This window comes from Oncorhynchus gorbuscha, linkage group LG06 (genome assembly GCF_021184085.1).
Source record: "Oncorhynchus gorbuscha isolate QuinsamMale2020 ecotype Even-year linkage group LG06, OgorEven_v1.0, whole genome shotgun sequence".
NCBI lineage: Eukaryota > Metazoa > Chordata > Actinopteri > Salmoniformes > Salmonidae > Oncorhynchus > Oncorhynchus gorbuscha.
Genome location: NC_060178.1, coordinates 53047983 through 53073680, shown reverse-complemented (window position 1 = coordinate 53073680; position 25698 = coordinate 53047983). Strand labels below are relative to the sequence as shown.

Genomic DNA, 25698 nt, shown 5'->3' with positions numbered 1-25698 from the left:
CAACCGCTAATGCTTTAAGAGGGTGTGAACAATGCTGAATGGGTGTTGACAAATAAGGGCTCTACAATAGTAGTACCAAAACATTGAAAGACGGTTTTATTGATCAAATTTAAAAGCGGAATTACTTTCCAATTGTTTCCTCAAATGCTGTGTGTGATATACCATTTTGTAACTCTGAGTCTATACTTTTATACAATGTAAAAAACAGAAATTCAAATGTTGCTTCATAAGACCGAATCTAGGTGATGAGTCACCTAATCATTATTAATTTTAGCTCTCTGTGTAAATCCAACGGCCAGCCATGCTGACCTGTACTGAGCCAATTGCAATTTATCTACGCCCCTTTTTGTGGCACCTGACCACACAACTGAACAGTAGTCCAGGTGCAACACAACTAGGTCCTGTAGGACCTGCCTTGTTGATAATGCTTTATAAGGCAGAACAGCGCTTTCTTATGGATACACGGTACCAGTCAAAAGTTTGGGCACACCTACTCATTCAAGTGTTTTTCTTTATTTTTACTATTTTCTACATTGTAGAATAATAGTGAAGACATCAACACTATGAAATAACACACATGCAGTCATGTAGTTACCAAATAAGTGTTAAACAAATCAAAATACATTTTATATTTGAGATTCTTCAAAGTAACCACCCTTTGTCTTGATCACAGCTTTGCACACTCTTGGCATTCTCTCAACCAGCTATTTTTATTTAACATTTATTTAACTAGGAAAGTCAGTTAAGAATACATTCTTATTTACAATGACGGCCAACCAAAAGGCAAAAGGCCTCCTGTCTGGATGGGGGCCTAGGATCAAAAATAAATAAAAAATAGAATATAAATATAGAACGAAACATACATGAAAAAATTAGAGACAACACTAGATAGAGACCTAAGGCAACAACACATGACAACACAGCATGGTAGCAACACAACATGGTAGCAGCACAAAACATAGTACAAATATTACTAGGCACAGTCAACAGCACAAAGGTCAAGAAGGTAGATAAAACAATACATCACACAAAGCAGCCACAACTGTCAGTAAGAGTATCCATGATTGAGTCCTAGAATGAAGAGGCCGAGATAAAACTGTCCAGTTTGAGTGTTTGTTGCAGCTCGTCCAGGCCACTAGCTGCAGCGAACTGAAAAGAGGAGCGACCCAGGGATGTGTGCTTTAGGGACCTTTAACAGAATGTGACTGGCAGAACGGGTGTTGTATGTGGAGAGGTGAGGGCTGCTGTAGATATCTCATATAGGGGGAGTGTGGCCTACGAGGGTTTTATAAATAAGCATCAACCAGTGGGTCTTATGACAGGTATACAGAGATGACCCATTTACAGAGTAGTAGAGAGTACAGTGATGTGTCCTATAAGGAGCATTGGTGGCAAATCTGATGGCCGAATGGTAAAGAACGTCTCGCCGCTCGAGAGCACCCTTACCTGCCGATCTATAAATTATGTCTCCGTAATCTAGCATGGGTAGGGTGGTCATCTGAATCAGGGTTAGTTTGGCAGCTGGGGTGAAAGAGGAGCAATTACGATAGAGGAAACCAGGCCTGGATTTAACTTTAGCCTGCAGCTTTGATATGTGCTGAGAGAAGGACAGTGCACCATCTAGCCATACTCCCAAGTACTTGTATGAGGTGACTACCTCAACCTCTAAACCCTCAGAGGTAGTAATCACACCTGTGGGAAGAGGGGCATTCTTCTTACCAAACCACATGACCTTTTTGTTTTGGAGGTGTTCATAACAAGTGTAGAGAAAGGTTGTTGTAGAGCATTTAGCACAGAATCCAGGGAGGGGCCAGCTGAGTACAAGACTGTGTCATCTGCATATAAATGGATGAGAGAGCTTCCTACTGCCTGAGCTATGTTGTTTATATAAATAAATTTAAAACATTTAAAAATCGCACACCTGTTCAAGGATCCCCCACTGATGGTCTATAAGCGTGGTCGCAGTATTGGAGGTAGCTTGGTGAGATGACATGCCCCCTGAGCCCACTCAGGCACTCTTGACACCTATCCCAAATGGGAACTACAAATGTGGCTCATGCGCACAGTGCAACAGCACTATAAAAACATCCTTCTTCAGACACCCACATACAGTTTGAAAAATCCATGTTAGGGGTATCATCTCATGCAAGACAAAGGAAGTAATCTATCGCATCACCTGTACATGTGGAAAAGCCTACTTTTCTAGGACAAATTAAAAGACAATTAAAACAACGCATAGCTGAACACCGCAGCTCCATCAGGTGTAAGAACTTTGACTGTCCAGTAGCAACTCACTTTGTTTACGCTAACCATCCAATCTCCTCCCTCAAATACACAGGCATTGAGCATGTTGCTCTACCAAGGAGTGGAGGTAACATCGAGATCCTACTACTACAAAGGGAGGCTTACTGGATATCCTATCTAAAAACATTAAACCTAGTGTTCTGAATATTGACTTTGATCTCAGGCCCATCTTACGAACAATTCTTTATTTTATGAACAAGCCTTATAAATGTGCACAAGCTCATGTTTTTTAAGCTCCTCATTACACACCAACAAATATTCTTTACATCAACAACATAAGAATCACTACAAAACTTATTGTATGACCTCTTATACACTATATTAGACCGAGCCTTTGGAACTGCCCCCGAGCATCTCAGTGATCTTCAGGTTGGAAAGTTGGTGCTTTAGAATGAAAGATGGAATTCCAAGTTGGATGACCATTCTAAACAAATTTTCCCAGTTTTCCCAGTCGGAACTCTCTAGAAACACTCCACTTCGATACAGCTATGACTGGAAGTAACTTTTTTTGTAGCATGTTATGAGAACTTACGCAGCAAGTTAGGAGAATTAATGTAGCAGGTTAGGATAATTAGGTTAAGGTTAGGAAAAGGGTTAGGGTTACAAAATTGCTGTCCTAACCTGCTACGAAAAGTCCCTTCTGGTCATAGCTGTATCGAAATGGCGTGTTTTAGGGAGTCCCCTCCCAATACACTCTTCTAATCTCCTCTCCTCCCCCTCTAATCAGCAGCACCTTAAAAACAGGAATGCATTAATAACAATAAGTGCAGGGCATAGGCCTTTGCCTGACAACTCTATCGTTCACTACACATTTCAGTCTGAGACTGCCATCATTGAAGTTGTTTGTGGCGACGTCAAAATGATGAGTGTTGTACAAAACAAAGTAATCAGCGATTGGATCATCTCCAACCAATCAGAGTATCAAAGCCAATGACACATTTTCAAACTGCCACTTTGCCCAAGTGTTCTGGCTCTGGCCCACCCCATCGGTTTCTGGGACCAATCAGAACGACTGATCCATGGGTGGTAGTCAAGGCTGATTAGTGGAAGAGAGGTGGAATGAGAGGTGAAATTATCCCAATATAGTGTCACAATAGTGTGTCTCGTGCAATAACACAATGCTCTGAGGACTGATATGCAGGCAGACAGACAGACAGACAGGCCGAGAGAGAGAGAGAGAGAGAGAGAGACCGAGAGAGACAGACCAAGAGAGAGATGTATAACAGTAGTGTACACACAGGAATTGTGTTGACTCACACACACATCCTTCTCCTTTTTTTGTTTCACCCTTTATTTTGCGTTTATTGTTTTTCCATTACCACTATTAACATTTCCCTAAAAGTTAACATATTTCAATTATGCTTTGATAGTGATGAGTAGTCCATTTACTACTGATTACTGTGAAGTTGAGGGAGCAATAAGTACTCAACACATACCATGATTGAGTGAACCATTTCACTCAGACATACTCCAACAATTAGATTCCTATGGCTAGGGCAAATTGCTTGAAGCACACAACTTTTGTGGTGTTTCAACAATATAATTATATTTCTATGGTTGGTTCCAACTTCTATGATAGGAAGGGTAGGCAGGTAGCTGTTTAGGAAGATGGTGATTTTAACTCTATGGGGATTGACTGACTCTCATGCATGTATCCCCTGACTCAGATTTAATTTGATCGATTTGGTCTTTGTTTTTGCTATTCAATATATTTTGCTGTTGATTTTTATGAATAGATTTTTTTCAAAATAATAAATTGTTTAATTCCAGTCTTCCCACTGGGCACACACTGGTTGAATCATCATTTTGTCCACATCATTTCAATGAAATTACATTGAATCAACATGGAAAGAAGTTGAATTCACATCTGTGCCTAGTAGGTTTGTCTTTGAGATGTCATTTATGTTTTATGTTTAGATTAAACAATATGGATATGGGCACATAAAGTGAACAAGAAGCAGGAGCAGCAACACCACCATTCATCCGGGCAGCCGAGCGGAAATGGAGGAAAACTCGCCTCCCTGCGGACCTGGCATCCTTTCACTCCCTCCTCTCTACATTTTCCTCCTCTGTCTCTGCTGCTAAAGCCACTTTCTACCACGCTAAATTCCAAGCATCTGCCTCTAACCCTAGGAAGCTCTTTGCCACCTTCTCCTCCCTCCTGAATCCTCCGCCCCCTCCCCCCCCCTCCTCCCTCTCTGCAGATGACTTCGTCAACCATTTTGAAAAGAAGGTCGACGACATCCGATCCTCGTTTGCTAAGTCAAACGACACCGCTGGTTCTGCTCACACTGCCCTACCCTGTGCTCTGACCTCTTTCTCCCCTCTCTCTCCAGATGAAATCTCGCGTCTTGTGACGGCCGGCCGCCCAACAACCTGCCCGCTTGACCCTATCCCCTCCTCTCTTCTCCAGACCATTTCCGGAGACCTTCTCCCTTACCTCACCTCGCTCATCAACTCATCCCTGACCGTTGGCTACGTCCCTTCCGTCTTCAAGAGAGCGAGAGTTGCACCCCTTCTGAAAAAACCTACACTCGATCCCTCCGATGTCAACAATTACAGACCAGTATCCCTTCTTTCTTTTCTCTCCAAAACTCTTGAACGTGCCGTCCTTGGCCAGCTCTCCCGCTATCTCTCTCTGAATGACCTTCTTGATCCAAATCAGTCAGGTTTCAAGACTAGTCATTCAACTGAGACTGCTCTCCTCTGTATCACGGAGGCGCTCCGCACTGCTAAAGCTAACTCTCTCTCCTCTGCTCTCATCCTTCTAGATCTATCGGCTGCCTTCGATACTGTGAACCATCAGATCCTCCTCTCCACCCTCTCCGAGTTGGGCATCTCCGGCGCGGCCCACGCTTGGATTGCGTCCTACCTGACAGGTCGCTCCTACCAGGTGGCGTGGCGAGAATCTGTCTCCTCACCACGCGCTCTCACCACTGGTGTCCCCCAGGGCTCTGTTCTTGGCCCTCTCCTATTCTCGCTATACACCAAGTCACTTGGCTCTGTCACAACCTCACATGGTCTCTCTTATCATTGCTATGCAGACGACACACAATTAATCTTCTCCTTTCCCCCTTCTGATGACCAGGTGGCGAATCGCATCTCTGCATGTCTGGCAGACATATCAGTGTGGATGACGGATCACCACCTCAAGCTGAACCTCGGCAAGACGGAGCTGCTCTTCCTCCCGGGGAAGGACTGCCCGTTCCATGATCTCGCCATCACGGTTGACAACTCCATTGTGTCCTCCTCCCAGAGCGCCAAGAACCTTGGCGTGATCCTGGACAACACCCTGTCGTTCTCAACTAACATCAAGGCGGTGGCCCGTTCCTGTAGGTTCATGCTCTACAACATCCGCAGAGTACGACCCTGCCTCACACAGGAAGCGGCGCAGGTCCTAATCCAGGCACTTGTCATCTCCCGTCTGGATTACTGCAACTCGCTGCTGGCTGGGCTCCCTGCCTGTGCCATTAAACCCCTTCAACTCATCCAGAACGCCGCAGCCCGTCTGGTGTTCAACCTTCCCAAGTTCTCTCACGTCACCCCGCTCCTCCGTTCTCTCCACTGGCTTCCAGTTGAAGCTCGCATCCGCTACAAGACCATGGTGCTTGCCTACGGAGCTGTGAGGGGAACGGCACCTCAGTACCTCCAGGCTCTGATCAGGCCCTACACCCAAACAAGGGCACTGCGTTCATCCACCTCTGGCCTGCTCGCCTCCCTACCACTGAGGAAGTACAGCTCCCGCTCAGCCCAGTCAAAACTGTTCGCTGCCCTGGCCCCCCAATGGTGGAACAAACTCCCTCACGACGCCAGGACAGCGGAGTCAATCACCACCTTCCGGAGACACCTGAAACCCCACCTCTTTAAGGAATACCTAGGATAGGTTAAGTAATCCCTCTCACCCCACCCCCCTAAGTTTTAGATGCACTATTGTTAAGTGACTGTCCCACTGGATGTCATAAGGTGAATGCACCAATTTGTAAGTCGCTCTGGATAAGAGCGTCTGCTAAATGACTTAAATGTAAATGTACTACCATCATTTGTATCATTAACATCCTATCTTTCATCATCATCACCATACCTCAAACATTTCTGCCACAGATAGAGCTCATCGCTTATGATAAACAATAATGTTTTCTCTCTCAATTAGACAAGAATAGCGTGTACCATGTTTTGTCATCTTCAGTCGCATGAGGGATATCACGTGGTTTATTCTACCATCTCACTAGCTGCGAGCCTGGCTATTGATTCCGGTTTAACGGACTGATTATTGGTTATTTCCAACAACATTGTGCGGTAGAAAACTAGCGGTGTGGGGTAAGACTATACATTTGTTTTTATAATTAGTCTATTTGTGAGCAGTACATTGCCATCATTATTATCTTAATTCTTATGAATTGTAGTAGTCTGATTCCCGACAATTAAATAGGTATGCAATGTAAAATAAAGTAAGCAGGAAATAAGAAATGGCGATATAGATACAGAAATGGCTCTGCGCACGAAAGACACTGCAAAAACCGTTACATCTATCCGAATCAAGCGCGTAATATTGGTTATATATTTTGTTCGCACAGCCCTATTCAAATTCACACTTTCTATCGCTATAAGCAAACCAATTACTATATTGTATTTTCAACCAAGTTATTTGTTCACCTGACACAGGATGTGTTATAGAGAATGAAGCATCTATATCGGGCATTACATATAGTCTACTCTGGAGACAGGGAAGAGGTAGAGGGGGAGTCAGAGAAGTAGAGCGTTAGAGAAAGCCAGAAAGCATCCTCTATGTTGGTAGAGAGGCAGGGAGCGTCCTGTGTTGTTGCCTGTTCTGTTTATAACTGACCTACTTTAACCCATATGGAGCACTATATGGAATAGGGTGCCATTTGGGATGCACAGTCTTTGTCCTTCGTTCAACATCTCAGCTGCTGTTCCTCTATCCATGCCATTACATGGGGGGGGGTGGACCAGTGACGTCATTTGAATATCTCTACATTGATATCTATGGAAGGGTGAACTGTATTTTATTTATCCTTTATACCTGTAGATGATCATTGAAATAAAAACATATATTTTAAAAGAAAGACCTACCCCAAGACAGCAACAACTTGGCATACTCAATGAAAAGGGGGAACTAGAGATGTGAGCAGGCTGTACATCAAGACTTCATCTCAATAGTCTATAAAGTGGCCTCCTGCCTGTGCCTCCATTCCTTCAACTGTGCTGATTTAAAATAACTCGACAGATGGAAGCAAAGGAAGCCACTGTAGACTATTGAGATTAGGATTGCAAAGGAAGGGTATATTACTAGAAACTACCAGTAAACTACCAATATTTTGGTATCTTTCAAGAATTGTACGCAATCTATCACAAGACATTTAGTGGCCCTTTTTGGTGCTTCAGATTATCACAGGCGGCTGTAATTATCTCTGGCCCTCTCTCTGACATTATCACATGTAATATACAAAATATGAAATAATTAAATAAGATGAGAAAAAAAGAGAATGACAAAGCTGTAAAACATTATCCTAAATATAAACCCATCAACTTAGTGAATACCAATAGTGTTTAATATTTGTGTTTCAGCATGAAATATCCTTGATATATTTTTTTACAAACTTTTACTTATTTTACTCTGTCAATATCTATTTGTTGTCACTGTTTTGGCATCGAACTGGTGGCAGTTGTGAAAAAAGTCCATAGTTAGACGAGTTGCAGAGGTAATTGAAAATAATGTCATTGTTGATTATAACAAAATTGCGATAGATTGCCATATATGTTCTTTAATTACCAAAATTACTGAAGATTCCGGTAACTTTAGTAAATTACCGTTAGCTTTGCAACCCTAATTGAGATAAAGGAGAGGAAGACACTGTAGACAATTGAGAAGGAGGAGTGGAGAGGAAGTTATTGTAGACTATTGAGATGGAGGATGACGAAGAGGTGAGGAAGCCACTGAAGACGAGGGATATTAATCCACTGTAGACTATTGAGATGAAGTAAAGGACAAGAGAGAAAGCCACTGTATTGAGACGGAGGAGAGGAAGCCGCTGTATGGAGATTAACCCCATTATGTCTTGTACTGTTGTTTCTAGACAGATAGGCGTCTGGTGATGGAGCAGCGGCTGGTGGCTACGTGCTGGTTGTGTCTCCTGCTCTTTGCCTTGCTGTGTGAGCCTGTCCTGTCCAAGGGCGGCCGCGGGGGGGGCAGGGGTTCATCTCGGGGCTCGTCTCGTAGCAGTGGCCGTTTCCGAATCAGAACCCATTCAACAAAGGCCTGGTTCAAGACCATGCCTGGGCGCTCATCCCCAGTGCGGGTTGCTAGCGCGGCGGCTGCTGGTGCAGCAGTTGCATTAACAGCTGATAGGTTGTACCGCTCAGCCTACCGGTGCAGTCATGTCAACTCGGATTATGATGGGGAGGATTACAACAGGACCGTTTGCTACATGACCAGAGTGTCAGGATCCAATCAGAACCAACCGTCACTCTCATACATCTCTGTCATCATCGTCGCTTCTGTATTCCCCAGATATGTTCACGTATTAGAGAATATACTTTAGATGCGTATATTTGTTAGATAATAACATTTGTGACTTAATAAGGCAAAATAATCAGCATACATGTATAGGAGCCTTGTGGCTCATTCTACAGGTCTGTTATTATGCCTTGGGAAGGCAAAGCTTGTTTAGCCTCTAGGTCAGAAGTCAGGATTGCCAGAAAATGGTGGAAACTAAAATGTATAAGTTTAAATGAGTGTTGACAAGTCAGCATCACATTATTTGTGGGGAAAAAATATTTCACTTAAAGTAGCTGTCCAGTGTTCAAGATTTGTATGAAATATTACTGAATAATGAATTACAATGAGTGAAATTAGTAATAAAGTATGTTAAAAAGCAGCTTTTCTTTGTACCCATGCTTGTCCTGTTCACAAACAACAGATTGGTGTGAGTGTGGGCGTATACCTGTTCAGATTAAGCTGGAAGTTTCCAAACACTTAGGTTGGAGTCATTAAAACTCTTTTTTCAAACACTCCACAAATTTCTTCTTAACAAATTATAGGTTTGGCAAATCAGTTAGGACATCTCCTTTGTGCATGATACAAGTAATTGTTAAAACAATTGTTTACAGACAGACAATTCCACTTATAATTCACTGTATCACAATTCCAGTAGGTCAGTCATTTACATACACTAAGTTGACTGTACCTTTAAACAGCTTGGAAAATTCCAGAAAATTATGTTATGGCTTTAGAAACTTCTGTTAGGCTAATTGATATAATTTGAGTCAATTGGAGGTGTACCTGTGGATGTATTTCAAGGCCTACTTTCAAACTAAGTGCCTCCTTGCCTGACATCATGGGAAAATCAAAAGAAATCAGCCAAGACCTCAGGAAAAACAATTGTAGACCTCCACAAGTCTGTTTCATCCTTGGGAGCAATTTACAAGCGCCTGGAGGTACCACGTTCATCTGTACAAACAATAGTATGCAAGTATAAACACCATGGGACCACGCAGCTGTCATACTGCTCAGGAAGGAGACACGTTCTGTCTCCTAGAGATGAACATACTTTGGTGCAAAAAGTGCAAATCAATCCCAGAACCACTGCAAAAGGACCTTGTGAAGATGCTGGAAGAAACAAGTACAAAAGTATCTATATCCACAGTAAAACGAGTCCTATATCGACATAACCTGAAAAGACGCTTAGCAAGGAAGAAGCCACTGCTCCATAACCACCATAAAAAAAGCCAGACTACGGTTGGTTGGCTGCACATGGGGATAAATATCGTATTTTTAATGTAAATGTCCTCTGGTCTGATGAAACAAAAATAGAACAGTTTGGCCATAATGACCATCTTTATGTTTTGAGGAAAAGGGGGGGTAGGCTTGCAAGACGAAGAACATTCCAATCGTGAAGCACGGGGGTGGCAGCATCATATTGTGGGGGTGCTTTGCTGCAGGAGGGACTGGTGCACTTCACAAAATAGATGGCTTCATGAGGAGGAAAACTATGTGGATATATTGAAGCAACATCTCAAGACATCAGTCAGGAAGTTAAAGCTTGGTTGCAAATGGGTCTCCCAAATGGACAATTACCCCAAGCATACTTCCAAAGTTGTGGCAAAATGGTTTAAGGACAACAAAGTCAAGGTATTGGGGTGGCCATCACAAAGTCCTGACCTCAATCCTATAGAAGATTTGTGGGCAGAACTGAAAAAGCGTCTGCTTTTAGGTTTTGTCGTGCCCTCTTCACGACTGTCTTGGTGTGCTTGGACCATGTTAGTTTGTTGGAGATGTGGACACCAAGGAACTTGAAGCTCTCAACCTGCTCCACTGCAGCCCCGTCGATGACAATGGGGGCGTGCTCAGTCCTCTTTTTCCTGTAATCTACAATCATCTCCATTGTCTTGATCACGTTGAGAGAGAGAGGTTGGTGTCCTGGCACCACACGACCAGGACTTCCTCCCTAAAAGCTGTCTCGTCGTTGTCGGTAATCAGGCTGTGGTGTCATCTGCAAATGTAATGATGGTGTTGGAGTCGTACCTGGCTGTGCATTCATGAGTGAACAGGGAGTACAGGAGGGGAATGAGCATGCACCCCTGAGGGGCACCTGTGTTGAGGATCAGCCTGGCGGATGTGTTGTTAACTACTTTTAGCACCTGGGGGCGGCCAGCCAGGAAGTCCAGGATCCAGTTGCAGAGGGGGGTGTGTATTCCCAGGGCCCTTAGATTATTGTAGAGCATTGAGGGCACTGTGGTGTTGAATGCTGAGCTGTAGTCAATTAATAGCATTCTCACATGTGTACCTTTTGTCCAGGTGGGAGTGCAATAGGGCAGTGTGGACTGCAATAGAGATTGCATCATCTGTGGATCTGTTGGGGCGGTATACAAATTGGAGTGGGTTTAGGGTTTCTGGGATGATGATGTTGATGTGAGCCATGACCAGCCTTTCAAAGCACTTCATGGCTACAGACGTGAGTGCTATGGGTCGGTAGTAATTTAGGCAGGTTACCTTAGTGTTCTTGGGCACAGGGCCTATGGTGGTCTGCTTAAAACATGTTGGTATTACAGACTCGTAGTTTAGCTCGTCTGGTAGGCTCGTGTCACTGGGCAGCTCTCGGCTGTGCTTCCCTTTGTAGTCTGTAATGGTTTGACGAGCGTCAGAGCCGGTGTAGTACGACTCAATCTTAGTCCTTTATTGACACTTTGCCTGTTTGATGGTTCATCGGAGGGCATAGCGGGATTTCTTATATGTGGGTCCCGCTCCTTGAAAGCGGCATCTCTAGCCGTTCACTCAGTGCAGATGCTGCCTGTAATCCATGGCTTCTGGTTGGGGTATGTACGTACAGTCACTGTGGGGACGACATCATTGATGCATGTTTTGATGAAGCCATTGACTGATGTGGTGTACTCCTCAATGCCAGAGGAATCCCGAAATGTTTTCCAGTCTGTGCTAGCAAAACAGTCCTGTAGCTTAGCATCTGCTTCCTCTGACCACTTCTTTATTGATCTAATCACTGGTGCTTCCTGCTTTAATTTTAGCGTGTAAGCAGGAATTAGGAGTATAGAATTATGGTCAAAATTTGCCAAATGGAGTGCGAGGGAGAGCTTTGTATGCGTTTGCTGGGTGTGGAGTATAGGTGCTCCAGAGTTCTTTTTCCTCTGGTTGCACATCGCTCTGGATAAGAGCGTCTGCTAAATGACTTAAATGTAATGTAAATGTAATGGTAGAAATTTGGTAAAACGGATTTAAGTTTCCCTGCATTCAAGTTCCCTGCTACTAGGGTGGGTGAGTGTTTTCTTGTATGATTAAGAAAACAGCTACAAAGACTACAGATGAAAACTATCTTGGTAGGTAGTATGGTCTACAGCTTATCATGAGATACTCTACCTCAGGCGAGCAATAGCTCAAAACTTCCTTAGATATCGTGCACCAGCTGATTACAAAAATACAAAAATGTTCTATCCTGCCGATACATCGTACAACCAGCCAGCTGTATGTTGATATTGTCATCGTTCAGCCACGAAAGTCCCGATTGGTGGAGTGCTGCAGAAATGGTTGTCCTTCCTGGAAGGTTATCCAATCTCCACAGAGGAGAGCTGTGTCAGACTGACCATTGGGTTCTTGGTCACCTTCCTAAGGCCTTTCGCCCCTGACTGCTTAGTTTGCCAGGCAGACAGCTCTAGGAAGAGTCTTGGTGGTTCCAAACTTCTTCCATTTTAAGACTAAATGGAGGCCACTGTGTTCTTGGGGACCTTCAATGCTGTAGAAATGTTTTAGTACCCTTCCCCAGATCTGTGCCTCGTCACAATCCTGTCTCGGAGCTCTACAGACAATTCCTTTGACCTCACTGCTTGTTTTTTTTCTCTGACATGCACTGTCAAATGTGGGACCTTATATAGACAGGTGTGTGTCTTTCCAAATCATGTCCAATCAATAGAATTTACCATAAGTGGACTCCAATCAAGTTGTAGAAACATCAAGGATGATCAATAGAAACAGGATGCACCTGAGCTCAATTTCGAGTCTCATAGCAAAGGTCTGAATACATATGTATGTAAATAAGATTTCTGTATTTTACAAACCTGTTTTTGTTTTGTCATTATGGGGTAGTGTGTGTAGATTGATCAGGGAAAAAGTACTTTTATCCATTTTAGAATAAGGCTGTAACGTAACATACTTTCCAAATGCACATCATTGTTAACAACCCCTTGCCAGGGGGGACATGGTAGCAGGACACAATGCAAATATACAGACTGAAAGTGTGGAGAGAGCTCGTCCATCAGCATGACTAGTTTTTGTATCCGAATGTGTAATTCTACCTAATTCGTTAGCTAGTCTGCTGAGTCAACATGTAACATGGTATTTAGCTTGCCATCTGTCAGTCAATCACAGCTGGGTGAATTTCTTCCAAGTCCTGCGACGCTACGAGCTAGCTACTTTCTCACTTTGAATGCGGCCGGCAAACTACTTCTCGGCCGGGCGGCGGTGGAAGTGATATGTTGACACATGAGAATTATTAGAATATGGCAAATATTCGTCAATTCCTGCATTCTATCCATGCTGCCTGAGACACAGGTAGGTGGAAGGGCGTACAGGCTGTCAACAATTTATTAAATGTGCAATTTGCCTAATTGGTGTGACGTAATTACGCCCAGCTGTTTTTAATTGACACAAGATTGTTAATTAGACACGCACCAATTATCAAATCTGTTTTCTATGCAAACGTTCTAAATGTCGACAAAAACAATTACTGGACAAGTTAATGGAAACATAGCTACTGTTGCCCAGGGTCTTGTTTTCGAAACTACATCTGCAACATGCTGCTGCCGATATTTACTCATAAGTCAATGGTTGCTGATATTGCCACGCCATCATATGGGAGAATGGAATAATTGGGCCAATGTAGGCCTAGTCTCCTGGCTTGCCTTTTTCAGCTAAACCTAGGGTGAGCTTCAACTTTATGAAGTTGAAGCTCATTTACAGCATTTCTATACAATGTAAAAACAAATAGTATTTGGATTACAAAAACAAGCTACATTTACTCCAACCATTACGTTGGCTGCTGTAGCTTCATTCAACTCAAGTCGATAGGGGACTTAACATTCTACAAACGTCATAAAGCAATTAGCTGCTACGCACTAGCTCTGCACTGTTTTGAGAGATAAGTTTTGCTCTTCATTGCAGTTTCATCCATGTACTCTCCATAGTCCTAAAGCCAGCCAGGCATACAGCCTTCCCACCTGCTCCGAGGAGTCCACATGGTCTTAAAACATACTCTCTACTACCGCTAAACAGCCTGCCCTTCAGCATGGTCCTAAAGCAAGCCTCTAATAACACTAATCGCAGACCTGACAGCACTGTCAAACTTTTTAGAGTACCAGACGCACAGGGTAAATTGGAGATGCATGTGCTTAGACATTATGATCACACCTGGTTCAGATCAGTCCTCTGAAAAGCTATTTACAGAACATAAATAACAGATTCATACTGATGAGTACAGAACATATACAATACATATATGTTTTGTGGAATTAACAGACTGTCTATGTTTAATACATTACATGTACAGTGTAGAATGGAGATAAGAAAAACATTGTAGATAATTAGCACATGCCCCCAAGTTTAGTCTCTAGTAGAGAAACGCATTGTCACCTCTCAAACAGGGCCAACCACTAGGGCCAGCTCACAAGTATTGGCTTTTTAGACACGGTTCCTAATCAACACTAAAAGCTAAATCATTTTTGGGGAAAAATTTAAAAAGAAAATTAAACATCGCATCGACACAGACCACAAACTGGCTACGTACCCTAGTGGTTAGAGCTTTGGACTAGTAACCAGAAGGTTGCGAGTTCAAACCCCTGAGCTGACAAGGTACAAATCTGTCGTTCTGCCCCTGAACAGGAAGTTAACCCACTGTTCCCAGGCCGTCATTGAAAATACGAATGTGTTCTTAACTGACTTGCCTGGTTAAATAAAGGAAAAACTTAAAAGCTTAAGTAGGCTACTGCAATGGGAATCTAAGCACTGTTCACTAGAAGAGTCCAATGCCTATGTAAAGGTGCCTAATTGTATTTCTTTGCAGCATATACATCATTTCAGATTTTCTTCCGGCGCCGACAGAGATGGCCGCCTCACTTCACGTTCCTAGGAAACTATGCAGTTTTTTGTTTTTTTACGTGTTATTTCTTACATTGGTACCCCAGGTCATCTTAGGTTTCATTACATACAGTCGAGAAGAACTACTGAACATAAGAGCAGCGTCAACTCACCATCAGTACGACCAAGAATATGACTTTCGTGAAGCGGACCCTGTGTTCTGCCTTTCACCCAGGACAACGGAATGGATCCCAGCCGGCGACCCCAAAAAAACGGCTTAGAAAAAGGGGAAAACAAAGCGGTCTTCTGGTCAGACTCTGGAGACGGGCACAACGTGCACCACTCCCTAGCATTCTCCTCGCCAATGTCCAGTCTCTTGACAACAAGGTTGATGAAATCCGAGCAAGGGTAGCATTCTAGAGGGACATCAGAGACTGTAACGTTCTTTGCTTCACGGAAACATGGCTCACTGGAGAGACGCTATCGTAGACGGTGCAGCCAGCTGGTTTCTCCACGCATCGCGCCGACAGAAACAAACATCTTTCTGGTAAGAAGAAGGGCGGGGGCGTATGCTTTATGGTTAACGCGACGTGGTGTGGCCAAAACAACATACAGGAACTCAAGTCCTTCTGTTCACCTGATTTAGAATTCCTCACAATCAAATGTAGACCGCATTATCTACCAAGGGAATTCTCTTCGATTATAATCACAGCCGTATATATTCCCCCCCAAGCAGACATATCGATGGCTCTGAACAAACTTTATTTGACTCTTTGCAAACTGGAATCCATATATCCGGAGGCTGCATTCATTGTAGCTGGGAATTTTAACAAGGCTAATCTGAAAACAAGACTCTCTAAATTTTATCAGTATATCGATTGCGCAACCAGGGCGGGAAAAACCTTGGATCATTGCTATTCCAACTTCCGCGACGCATATAAGGCCCTGCCCCGCCCTCCTTTCGGAAAAGCTGACCACAGACAGAAACTAAAACAAGAAGCTCCCGCGCTGTGGTCTCTGTTCAACGCTGGTCCGACCAATCTGATTCCACACTCAAAGACTGCTTCCATCACGTGGACTGGGATATGTTCTGTATTGCGTCAGACGACAACATTGACGAATACGCTGATTCGGTGTGCGAGTTCATTAGAACGTGCGTTGAAGATGTCATTCCCATAGCAACGATTAAAACATTCCCAAACCAGAAACCGTGGATTGATGGCAGCATTCGCGTGAAACTGAAAGCGCGAACCACTGCTTTTAATCAGGGCAAGGTGACAAGAAACAATGACCGAATACAAACAGTGTAACTATTCCCTCCGCAAGGCAATCAAACAAGCTAAGCGTCAGTATAGAGACAAAGTAGAATCTCAATTCAACGGCTCAGACACAAGAGGTATGTGGCAGGGTCTACAGTCAATCACAGATTACAAAAAGAGAACCAGCACCGTCACGGACCAGGATGTCTTGCTCCCAGGCAGACTAAATAACTTTTTTGCCTGCTTTGAGGACAATACAGTGCCACTGACACTGCCCGCAACTAAAACATGCAGACTCTCCTTCACTGCAGCCGACGTGAGGAAAACATTTAAGCGTGTCAACCCTCGCAAGGCTGCAGGCCCAGACGGCATCCCCAGCCGCGCCCTCAGAGCATGCGCAGACCAGCTGGCTGGTGTGTTTACGGACATATTCAATCAATCCCTATCCCAGTCTGTTGTTCCCACATGCTTCAAGAGGGCCACCATTGTTCCTGTTCCCAAGAAAGCTAAGGTAACTGAGCTAAACGACTACCGCCCCGTAGCACTCACTTCCGTCATCATGAAGTGCTTTGAGAGACTAGTCAAGGACCATATCACCTCCACCCTACCTGACACCCTAGACCCACTCTAATTTGCTTACCGCCCAAATAGGTCCACAGACGATGTAATCTCAACCACACTGCCCTAACCCATCTAGACAAGAGGAATACCTATGTGAGAATGCTGTTCATCGACTACAGCTCGGCATTTAACACCATAGTGCCCTCCAAGCTCGAGACCCTGGGTCTCGACCCCGCCCTGTGCAACTGGGTACAGGACTTCCTGACGGGCTGCCCCTGGGTGGTGAGGGTAGGCAACATCTCCACCCCGCTGATCCTCAACACTGGGGCCCCACAAGGGTGCGTTCTGAGCCCTCTCCTGTACTCCCTGTTCACCCACGACTGCGTGGCCACGCACGCCTCCAACTCAATCATCAAGTTTGCGGACGACACAACAGTGGTAGGCTTGATTACCAACAACGATGAGACGGCCTACAGGGAGGAGGTGAGGGCCCTCGGAGTGTGGTGTCAGGAAAATAACCTCACACTCAACGTCAACAAAACTAAGGAGATGATTGAAGCACAAGCATTTCGCCACACTCGCACTAACATCTGCTAACCATGTGTATGTGACAAATAAAATTTTATTTGATTTTAGAAGCATTGCCTCTATAGCTAACACCGGACACTCATTCATTCTTCATCGCCCAGTCTTCTAAACTCCCGACTCCATTTAATGCCATGATGTTCACATTTATTTTTTATTATACTTTTGTAATGCTTTTTGTGACGTGGATCATAGTTAGTCTATCAGGTTGCGTGATCCTCAAAATGTTACGTGGAAAATACAACTAATGGGACACAGAATTAAATGTATATCACACTCACACAAATGCGACCAGTTCTTTTTCATGTTTGCATTTAATTTCTTTCACTTACAAATGTGAGTGAACTGCTGGCACTTTAGAGCCCACTGAATGTCCATCTTATATTCGCTAACTTTAGCTTGAAGCAATTAGTGTTTACCTTTCCACAACACACAGAGTCGAAAAGGGATTTGTCCATGTGTTTACGTACAGCTGACAGTCGGCAAACCTGGCGTCACAACAAACAGGAGGGGCACACGGGGTAGCTACGTCGAGTAATGATGTATTAATCTCCATGTCCGTTGACACAAACTCCGTACATGTCTGTGTGTTGCAGCTCGAGAATGGTGATGTTAGATTTACTCAGTGGATTAATTTTTTTATGAATTTTGTTTTTACAAAAAGGTACACATTTAAAGAAAAAAATAATAATAATCTGACTGTATTCATTTCTGCGTACTTTTAACTTGGATCTCGTACCTGCATACATGGACAGAGAATTGCGTAGCTGGTACGCAAAATGCGTGTATGTTGGCAGGTCTGTAATCGCTTTTGCCTTTTCAATCTGGATTGGAATGATTTTAGTAGCTCATTTTAAATTGGTGTAGAGCTAGCTAGGGTATTACCAGTGCTATAACATTTGACACATCACCTTGAGTTAAACAAACATGATTTATTGTATTATTTTTAAAACACACGCCAGACCAGGCCGATGCAAGGGTCGCATCCTGTCTGAGGCTCATCAGATTCTCTAAATCCTCCTGCCATGACCTCTGAACCCTTGGACAGAACCCTGGCCGAAACACACCGTCCTAGGAACCCTGGTGGAACAGAACACAGTCCACTAAACATACACAGTCTGTTCCTGAGAAGTGCACTACCGCGTCCCACGACAGCATTTGCGTAGATCCAGCTATACCCCTCCCATTGTCGTGGGACTTGGCTTCATTTTGCATAGTCTGCAATTTTTTATTATTTTTAACTATGTAAAGGCATTGCAGTTCACCAGACCCACTTGAAATATATTATTCTATATTCATGTATGCATTCATGGTCATTGCACATCGACTGTAGGTCTAAGGGAAATACATTAAAATCATGTTGTGCACCATGTAGGAAATAGTGTGCCATTTGAGATTTGAAGTGAATACCGACCTGTAGGAATATCTCTCTCTGTTGTGCTGTGGTCTCTGTTGGTTTGTGGTGGGCTGGATGGTGACAGAGAGGATTGGGGCAGTATCATGATCTGTGGACAGCTCTACTGTGTTAATTGGGTTACTGGCAGGGTCCAGGATACCTGGTTCGAGAGAGTGATTTATCTCCATATATTCCTCTTCCTCTGGTTGGTCAGACAACACCTCACACACACCCTCAGGTTCACTCACACTCATGGACACCTCCATACTTGTGCCTTTCTGCAGCATATTATTCTTCGCTCTGTAAGAAAGAGGGGAATGTTTTATCCTCTACACACAGATACTTCATTCACAGATTTTACCCAGTCCTGAATGCTGAGAGATGACTCATTCTGACATGTTTCCACCACCTGTTAGACACAGTGAGAACAACCCTTGAATTTGTGTTTACATTTTGATATTCTTGATCCTCTTCACCTTGTCGAACATGAAGTCAGAAGGGTACTTATGGATCTTGATCATATGGTCTTTCCTCTGTTCTCTGGTTCTGAACTTCGAACCACACCCCTCCACTAGACACTGGTACTGGGGGGGGGGGGGAGTGAGAAACAGTGTGCATAGACTGGTCCAAGTCCAGGCCAGAGTGAGCAACATAGTGAGTGTGTGTGCACATGCGTTTGTGTGCATGTATGTTAGCTACCATGTCCTGCCTTTCAGCCAGAATGCTGAAGAGCGAGTCATGCCACTCCTGGATGTGGATGTCGAGCAGGCGAGCGGAGGGAAGCGACCTCTGGCAGGAAGAACACACGTGTCTGTGGAGTGTGTTATAGTGATGCTCATAGTCCTCGACAGTACTGAACACCTGGCTACAGCCAGGTATAGAACACCTGAACTCACACTGCCTGATAGGAAAAAAAGGAGGGGGGGGGTGAAATACAGAAAAGTCAACATGAGGGTTATTCTAATGACTTCAATTGACTTCAACGCCAAATCTGGTAACCTAACTAAAAACTGTCTGAAGTACTATGTCAGTGTTTCTCCAGATATCACAGAACACAGTCTCATGATTCCCTCCACAATTTCACCTTGAACGAATTTAAACTGCTGATCTGTATTCTGGACACCATGGCAGAAATAAAAATAAATAAAAAGTAGTTGAAGTCAAAATATTATTTTGGTTCCATGTTTTATTTATTTATTTTATCTTTATTTAACCAGGTAGGCAAATTGAGAACAAGTTCTCATTTACAATTGCGACCTGGCCAAGATAAAGCAAAGCAGTTTGACAGATACAACGACACAGAGTTAGACATGGAGTAAAACAAACATACAGTCAATAATACAGTATAAACAAGTCTATATACAATGTGAGTAAATGAGGTGAGAAGGGAGGTAAAGGCAAAAAAGGCCATGGTGGCAAAGTAAATACAATATAGCAAGTAAAACACTGGAATGGTAGTTTTGCAATGGAAGAATGTGCAAAGTAGAAATTAAAATAATGGGGTGCAAAGGAGCAAAATGAATAAATAAATTAATTACTTAAATACAGTTGGGAAAGAGGTAGTTGTTTGGGCTAAATTATAGGTGGGCTATGTACAGGTGCAGTAATCTGTGAGCTGCTCTGACAGTTGGTGCTTAAAGCTAGTGAGGGAGATAAGTGTTTCCAGTTTCAGAGATTTTTTGTAGTTCGTTCCAGTCATTGGCAGCAGAGAACTGGAAGGAGAGGCGGCCAAAGAAAGAATTGGTTTTGGGGGTGACTAGAAAGATATACCTGCTGGAGCGTGTGCTACAGGTGGGAGATGCTATGGTGACCGGCGAGCTGAGATAAGGGGGGAACTTTACCTAGCAGGGTCTTGTAGATGACATGGAGCCAGTGGGTTTGGCGACGAGTATGAAGCGAGGGCCAGCCAACGAGAGCATACAGGTCGCAATGGTGGGTAGTATACGTCTTGGTGACAAAACGGATTGCACTGTGATAGACTGCATCCAATTTGTTGAGTAGGGTATTGGAGGCTATTTTGTAAATGACATCGCCAAAGTCGATGATTGATAGTTTGGTCAGTTTTACAAGGGTATGTTTGGCAGCATGAGTGAAGGATGCTTTGTTGTGAAATAGGAAGCCAATTCTAGATTTAACTTTGGATTGGAGATGTTTGATATGGGTCTGGAAGGAGAGTTTACAGTCTAACCAGACACCTAAGTATTTGTAGTTGTCCACGTATTCTAAGTCAGAGCCGTCCAGAGTAGTGATGTTGGACAGGCGGGTAGGTGCAGGTAGCGATCGGTTGAAGAGCATGCATTTAGTTTTAGTTGTATTTAAGAGCAATTGGAGGCCACGGAAGGAGTGTGAGAAGGCAGAAACTGAAGATCAGCTCTCTATCAATTAGGCCTAATGCCATTTAGCAGAAACTAGACACTGACAATACATGTATGTTTTGTGCCAGGAAGACAAGACCGAGGAAGCCATCATATCTTGAATGTGACTTGTCTTAGCATCTTGAATTTGTGAATGTAACTGCATGTACCCAGAACACTGTGTTAAAGCTGTTACTTCGACCGTGCCTCTTGACTTTCTAAACCTTTTTTTTAACTGACTCAAGTCTATCACCTGACTAAGTAAACTTATCTGAAAATACTGCTCACTAACAGTCATCAGCTATTTGTAACATTATGCCACATACATCATTCTTTCCCATGCCCCACTGTATTACCATGTGAATGGGTTATACTGTAAAAATCTGTTGTTGATCACCATGGTGATGATAATATTGTTACCTGGATGTAGGCGAGTCATAAGCTGGGCAGGTAGAGAGGTTCTGGAGGTACAGGTGTCTATGTATGTCTCCATCCTAACACACACACACACACACACACACACACACACACACACACACACACACACACACACACACACACACACACACACACACACACACACACACACACACACACACACACACACACACACACACACACACACACACACACACACGTCAGTATTTCAGTTACACAGCTGTAGCTTCTCTGCATGTGACTATAACACTGCTTGTGGTGGCAATGATAGTGTATTACCACACTGTAAAAAAATATTTGTTTTAGTTATTATAAACATACATTTTATTACCCCGAACAGCCCATCTTATATAGCATATAATACAATTACTATGGTCACATAAGACAGATTGTTACCCTTCCCCTAACCTGAACTATTTTAGAGTTTAGCCTGGCTAAAGTTAGCCAGCTAGCCACCTAACTAGAATATGAACATATCATACGTTTAGCAAATACTTCAAATATTGAACGTTTTGAAAATTCGTAACATAATAGGAATTTGTTACATATACGAAATGAGTGATGGGCATCCACAAATGAATACAATACTACGTTAAATGGACAGAATAATATGAAACGCTCTTAAGACCTGTTTGCAATTCCTTATCTTTGGTCATCAAAATGCTAAAGAGAACATTGTTGAATAACACAGAACACATAGTCTACATTCAGTTTTTCAGCAGTTATAATTTTAGCAGCAGCAGCTGGATTACCTCAAACAACTCGTGGTCCTTGTTGAGCAGTATTTGTTGTGGAATGAACGTTGCCTTCGCCTCCCCGTCCTGTGATCTGGACGAACTGAAGAAACTCCCCAGTCTAAAGCCCGCCTGCAATTTAGGAATTGCGTCGATTCGTAAATCAACCAAATCACTCGCTGTCAAAAGCTGTATCAATTCAGGCTGCAGCATTGTAGCTAGTTTGCGAAAGAGGATTTTATGTCACTACCAAGTTCTCGGACATTACGAACTGATAAAGACAAAAGTGGGTTGTTTTGAACGTCATGGCAGTGTAATGCCAAGGCACACTTGCCGCGTTCAAAACAACTGGGAACTCGTAAAATGGGAATTCAAATAAAAAGAAAGAAGCCCAGGTTGGAATTCGGAGTTGGATGACCGTACACAATTATTTTTCCCAGACTGAGTTGTTTTTCCCGAGCTCCCAGTTGTTTTGAACGCACTGAAGTCGGAGCTTCACGAGTACCTCGTTCCCAGTTGTTTTGAACGCGGATAGTGCCTCCGCGTCACAACGGCCATGACGTTCAAAACGTGCGACAGTTCAACCGTTACCTACTTAGTCTACAACAAACCTTCGTCGTTATCAGTTAGACATTGACATAAGATATATTTAAAGGTCCGTGTACTTTTTGGCCAATTAGTATTTCATATTAGACATGATACAAAACGATCGTTCTTTGTTTATTTGATTTGAATCTGAAGTCAAACAACACGAACAATTTAGTTTTTGTTTAAATTAAAGGAAATATTAAATTACGATAAACTGAATAATAATAATTCAAATATATTGTTTTTAATTATAAGTTCTGGTTCAACTCATGCACCACACGTTTTGGCAAATTAATAGTTGTGACATTCTAACTACACAAATTGTAAATAGGTTCTTCATGATTTTTATCTTACGTATTATGTAATCGAAAAAAAAGGAAAAGTTTATTTAGGCCTATTGATTCTTTTTTTTTTTCTCATTCCAATGATGTCATCATTGACAGTCATTGTTGTGGCAAACAGATGTTGGAAGAAGGAGGAAAAGATTGCGGAAGCGGACGCTGATGTGGATCTTGAGTCTAATACCGGTGTAATCAAAGAGAATTGTAATATTGTCTAAGAGAATGGGAAATGGAGCAAAGTAGCGTACAATGCTGCGAATGTCCCTTCTTACCAAAACTGAAGAATCCATTTGAGATATTTTTGTGTTTAGATGTTTTGTACTTCTGAGGATCAGAAGGAACGTGTGTTGCATCTCACCCGATTTGAGAAGTTTGACATGTCGTGTGTGTCTCTTCAGAACAGGGCCCACTCAAGGGGGGTAATATCTGGCTTCTCGAGGGAAGTCGATGTTGCAGAGATAATAAATATTCCTGGAATGATTGATGCATATAAGGTGAATCATGTGGTGAATGAAGAAAAAGTGAAAAGTATCTGTTCTTCAGTTTTTTGATGTGGAGTCTCCCTTCTCAAGTGCAGTTGGGGTATATAAACTGCAGAGTCAGATCATTTATCCCTAAAACAATGCAGTGTGATCACTAAAGCTTTTGGACATGTTTCAAGTGTTTGCAGAAGGGAGAAGCCAAGATGTACAAGTTGTGGAAAGGATCATGTTTTAAAAGTGATGAAAATGTGACATGTTGCAATTATGGTGGGAACCATGAAGCCACTTCTTTGGAATACCCGACAAAGGTGAAAGAGAATGAGGTGGCCAAAGTCAGGGCTGTCCAGATAATTTCATATGCAGCAACTGTTAAAAGGGTTGAGGGTTCGAATGGTGCTCCTGAAGAGTCCATGGTGAATAGGCCCTCACTGCAGGGGATGCCTTTCACCAGCAGGACCCAGATATTTTAAAGGTTAAGAAGGTGGACTTTGTGGCCTTTATAGCGATGGCGATTAATGGCACTGCCAAGGTGGAGAGAAAGTCCCAGAAAATAGATATCATTATGGATGCAGCTTCTGGGACTGAAAGACTTCTCAGTGGAGGAGTTGAAATGGAGTATTGTCACAAGCCATTACCACCCTCTCAGGCCCTGGCCTAGAGCCTGAGATATTTTGAAGTGGGAGTTGGTTTTGTACAATTTTTACTTGAACGGATTAAATGAGTTTTCCCTATCACCTAGGGATTTTCTTTTTTTCAACCCCTTCCAGTTGGTGGAGGTTTTTGGGTTATAATACACCATTTACATTTTAGTCATTTAGCAGACAGTAGCAACTAGGGCAAAGTACCTTGTTCAAGGGCACATCAGTAGATTTTTCACATATTCAGCTCTGGGAATTGAACCAGTGACCTTTTGCTTACTGGCCCAACACTCAGCTACATGCTGCCATAAAACCCACAGCATAACTTTTTGTAGTGGGTCATGTGACCAGTCCAAATTTGCCTAGGTCAGTGAGACAGCCACTTCCACAACCTTAAGCACTTTAACCTCACCACAAGCTTCAGTGCCTACGAGCTTAAACAACAATCAATAGATCTTACAGGAAAGCATGAATGTCATTCGATATTCAATTACAGAGGTATTATTTACCATGGGCAGGCAAGCCGGGTCTGGTAAAATTTGTGCTAATGACCAATGATCTACACAGTGGTCATAACCAATGGTGAACAGTTTCTAGTTGTCAATTTCAGGATCTGGATATTTCCGATGAGCCTATCAACTTACATCAATAATTAGGTATGATATAAAAACTTAACAGACCTATGAGATGATGTGTCCTTTGAAACTCTCAGATACGCAGCTTTAGTGTTTAAGACCTGACCCGTCCGGTCTCTCCTGGACTGCATCACCTTAGGTGACATTCCCGAGGAAAAGTGCCTCACAGTTCAACAGCCAAGTTGGTAATACTATTAAGCTATGATTTACAACGTTTATTTGTCCAAATATGTAGGCTACTATGCCTTTACAATGCAGGGGCGCAGAGCAGCTCGCCATATAGCTTGATGGGAGGCATCGGATAAATTACTTCCCAGCAATTTCACACATTATTTATGCAGTATCCTAGCCTTGATTGTCAGGGAAATGTTCTGTATAAGTATAGGCTACTTTGACTGGACAATTAGCCTACGATACAAAAAAGCTACTATTGAATAGACCTAAAGTATAGCCTATCCATTTAGCGAAATTAATGATTGAAGACAGGATTTATGCAGTATTCCATAGTGTCCATCTCTATACCAGTGGTGTCTGTCAAGCTTGAGGCTGGACTCAAATGCTACTTTGAAATATCACATTTACATAAGTATTCAGACCCTTTACTCAGTACTTTATTGAAGGACCTTTGGTAGCAACTACAGCCTCGAGTCCTCTTTGGTATGACGCTACAAGCTTGGCACACCTTTATTTGGGGAGTTTCTCCCATTCTTCTCTGCAGAGCTCCCCAGTTTTCCTCCAAACATAACGATGGTCATTATGGCCACAGTCCTATTTTTGTTTCATCA

General features: G+C 43.0%; 2 protein-coding genes across 3 annotated transcripts; one reads left to right on the top strand and one right to left on the bottom strand.

Annotated features, from left to right (window-relative positions):
- Window positions 1-8229: 8229 nt before the first annotated feature.
- On the top strand, window positions 8230-8864 carry sprn (shadow of prion protein). The gene is made up of 2 exons (XM_046354790.1): window positions 8230-8247; window positions 8400-8864. Exons 1-2 carry the CDS (start codon window positions 8230-8232, stop codon window positions 8862-8864), a joined length of 483 nt encoding a protein of 160 aa, XP_046210746.1.
- Window positions 8865-18219: 9355 nt separating this feature from the next.
- On the bottom strand, window positions 18220-22955 carry znf511 (zinc finger protein 511). 2 transcript variants are annotated; one of them, XM_046353507.1, is made up of 7 exons: window positions 22248-22955; window positions 21478-21551; window positions 19403-19604; window positions 19154-19287; window positions 18864-19003; window positions 18722-18774; window positions 18220-18387 (listed from the first exon to the last, which is right to left on the bottom strand). In XM_046353507.1, exons 1-7 carry the CDS (start codon window positions 22440-22442, stop codon window positions 18379-18381), a joined length of 807 nt encoding a protein of 268 aa, XP_046209463.1. In that variant the 5' UTR covers window positions 22443-22955; the 3' UTR covers window positions 18220-18378. The 2 variants fall into 2 exon arrangements, with proteins under 2 accessions (XP_046209463.1, XP_046209462.1); XM_046353506.1 differs by having other exon boundaries at window positions 18722-19003; window positions 22248-22829.
- Window positions 22956-25698: the final 2743 nt, after the last annotated feature.

Excerpts from the sequence above, each read along its gene's own strand:
- znf511 (XM_046353506.1), bottom strand. The coding sequence starts at position 22,442 with ATGCTGCAGCCTGAATTGATACAGCTTTTGACAGCGAGTGATTTGGTT. Across the intron at positions 21,552-22,247 it reads AGGACCACGAGTTGTTTGAG|GATGGAGACATACATAGACA; the intron begins GTAATCCAGCTG and ends TGTGTGTGTTAG. Across the intron at positions 19,605-21,477 it reads TATGACTCGCCTACATCCAG|GCAGTGTGAGTTCAGGTGTT; the intron begins GTAACAATATTA and ends TTTTCCTATCAG.